We start from the raw sequence: 1,513 nt of genomic DNA on the forward strand, positions 1-1,513 counted from the left end.
GGGGACCGCATCGGCTGCGGCGTCGAGAGGGGCTCATTCGGGGCCCCCCCAGCCCAGGTGTTCTTCACCAAGAACGGCCAGAGGGTGAGGGGACCCCCAAAACTCACCAGAGCACCCCCAAACCTCCCACCACCCCTAAACAGGAGTCCCTCCCCCAGCTGTTCCTCACAAGGGGTGGACAGAGAGTGAGGGGGCACCCAAAACTCCTGAACCCCAAATCCTCCAGAGTGCCCCCAATTCTCAGTGTCCCTAAATCCCAGATGGGGGATCTTGGGGTGCCCTTCTCCCTGCCCCCATCACCCTGTGACTCCCTCAATAGCAGGTGGGGGGTCTGGAGGTGTCCCCATTCCTGATCTGCCCATCTCTGTACCCCAATAGCAGCTGGGGGGTTTGGGGGTTTGGGGGTGCCCCCGTTCCCCTTGGGGCTGTTCCCCTTGACCTCTCCCATACCCTGATCACAGGCTGGAGGTCTGGGGGTGCCCCTGTTCCCCCCGGGGCAGTTCCCCCTGACCTCTCCTGTGCCCCAATAGCAGCTGGGGGGTCTGGGGGTTCTGGGGGTGCCCCTGTTCCCCTTGGGGCAGTTCCCCCTGACCTTCCCTGTACCCCAATCACAGGTTGGGGGTCTGGGGTGCCCCCATTCCTGATCTGCCCATCCCTCTCCCCTGTACCCCAATAGCAGGTGTGGGATCTGGGGGTGCCTCTATTCCCCCCGGGGCAGTTCCCCCTGTTCCCCCTGACCTTCCCTATACCCCAATCGCAGGTGTGGGATCTGGGGGTGCCCCTGTCCCCCCCAAGACCGTTCCCCCTGACTTCACCTGTACCCCAATCACAGGTGGGGGGTCTCCGAGTGCCCCTATTCCCCCTGGGCTGTTCCCCCTGACCTCCCCTGTACCCCAATAGCAGCTGGGGGGTCTGGGGGTTCTGGGGGTGCCCCTGTTCCCCTTGGGACTGTTCCCCTGACTTCCCCCATACCCCAATCACAGGTTGGGGGTCTGGGGGTGCCCCTGTCCCCCCCGGGGCTGTTCCCCCTGTTCCCCCTGACCTTCCCTATACCCCAATCGCAGGTTGGAGGTCTGGGGGTGCCCCTGTCCCCCCCGGGGCTGTTCCCCGCTGTGGGGCTGCACTCTCTGGGGGAGGAGGTCCGGCTCCACCTGCCCCCCCCCGGGCCCCCCGGGCCCCCCGAGGATGAGGTGGGGGCSATGCTGGTGGACAGCCTGGAGGAGGAGTGGGGGCGGCTCCACGACGTGCGGCTCTGCGGCTCCGTGAGCACCCCAAAACACGGGGGGGGTTTGGGGTGGTGGGAGAGGGGAAAAGGGGGAGCATTTCCCTGACTGGGGGTGTTCAGAGAAGTGGGGAGGGGTTGGGAGAGGTTGGACCTCCTCCATGGGCTGGGAGGTYAAAAATTGGGGTTACAAGGGGAGGAAAATTGGGGTGTGGGTGTTTGGGAAAGGCAAAGGGATCCTCAGTTTTGGGGGGCAAAAAGAGGGGATCCCAGTCGTGGGGAGGGAAGGAA

The 1,513-nt window shown here is 64.9% G+C and overlaps 1 protein-coding gene across 1 annotated transcript in view; it reads left to right on the forward strand.

Annotated features, from left to right (window-relative positions):
* Positions 1 to 3: 3 nt before the first annotated feature.
* SPRYD3 (SPRY domain containing 3) overlaps positions 4 to 1,513 on the forward strand; it is a gene marked incomplete at its 5' end in the record, with an annotated part of 3,649 nt that continues 2,139 nt past the window's right edge. Inside the window, 2 exons of the mRNA XM_057389297.1 lie at positions 4 to 84; positions 1,065 to 1,287. Of these exons, the coding sequence (XP_057245280.1) occupies positions 4 to 84; positions 1,065 to 1,287 (304 nt within the window). The remainder of the gene's footprint in view (positions 85 to 1,064; positions 1,288 to 1,513) is intronic.

The sequence above is a fragment of the Malurus melanocephalus genome, unplaced genomic scaffold (genome assembly GCF_030028575.1).
Source record: "Malurus melanocephalus ecotype Western Australia unplaced genomic scaffold, MMel_1.1 scaffold_4598, whole genome shotgun sequence".
NCBI classification, from domain to species: Eukaryota; Metazoa; Chordata; class Aves; order Passeriformes; family Maluridae; genus Malurus; species Malurus melanocephalus.